This window comes from Fusarium oxysporum, genomic scaffold (genome assembly GCF_000149955.1).
Source record: "Fusarium oxysporum f. sp. lycopersici 4287 supercont2.52 genomic scaffold, whole genome shotgun sequence".
Taxonomy (NCBI): Eukaryota; Fungi; Ascomycota; class Sordariomycetes; order Hypocreales; family Nectriaceae; genus Fusarium; species Fusarium oxysporum.
In genome coordinates this window covers 1-578 of record NW_017264853.1, presented here as the reverse complement: position 1 = coordinate 578, position 578 = coordinate 1, and the positions used below count along the sequence as shown (strand labels likewise).

Below are 578 nucleotides of genomic sequence, written 5' to 3'. Positions count from 1 at the left end.
GAAGAAAAGAGATAAGGGGTTCGCAACAGGTTAAGCAGAATATAGGTGGCATTACTCGGATTATATCCTCGCAATTAAATAGCGCAGACCCAACAGCCCAAGAGCCCGGCCCAATTTCTTCCCCGCAACCGGACAGTTTTACAAGCAACAGTAAGCGGGATGATATTGCGCCGAGTGATGTAAAATAAACACGGTTCATTGCCCAACAAATTCTTTTAATAAGGTGCATCTTAACTTACAAGTAACAAAGCTAAAAGCCAAAATCTAAAGACCTAGCTACATATCAAAATCAAAAGATGCCGTTCCCGTACAAGACCGTCCTCATAACCGGCGCCACGGGGGGAATTGGCCGAGCCTTGGCCGAACGCATGATTGCAGACGATATCTTCGTCATTGCTGTGGGACGTCGCAGCGACCGGCTCGATGATCTTGTTTCGAAGCATGGGTCTGATAAAGTCGTTGCCGAGCCGTTTGACGTGTCTGACCTGGAGGCTCTCCCGGCCTGGGTTGAAAAGTAAGCCTGCCATCGACCTCATTGCCGCAATCCATTCTCATCTCGCTTGCAGAATCGTAACAGC

General features: G+C 48.6%; 1 protein-coding gene across 1 annotated transcript; it reads left to right on the top strand.

Moving 5' to 3' along the window:
* Positions 1–296: 296 nt before the first annotated feature.
* Positions 297–512, top strand: FOXG_22829 (saccharopine dehydrogenase; the record flags this gene model as incomplete). Its single annotated transcript, XM_018403247.1, has 1 exon — positions 297–512. A coding segment is annotated over one exon (216 nt), but the record flags the coding sequence as incomplete, so codon positions are not given.
* Between the last annotated feature and the right edge of the window lie 66 nt (positions 513–578).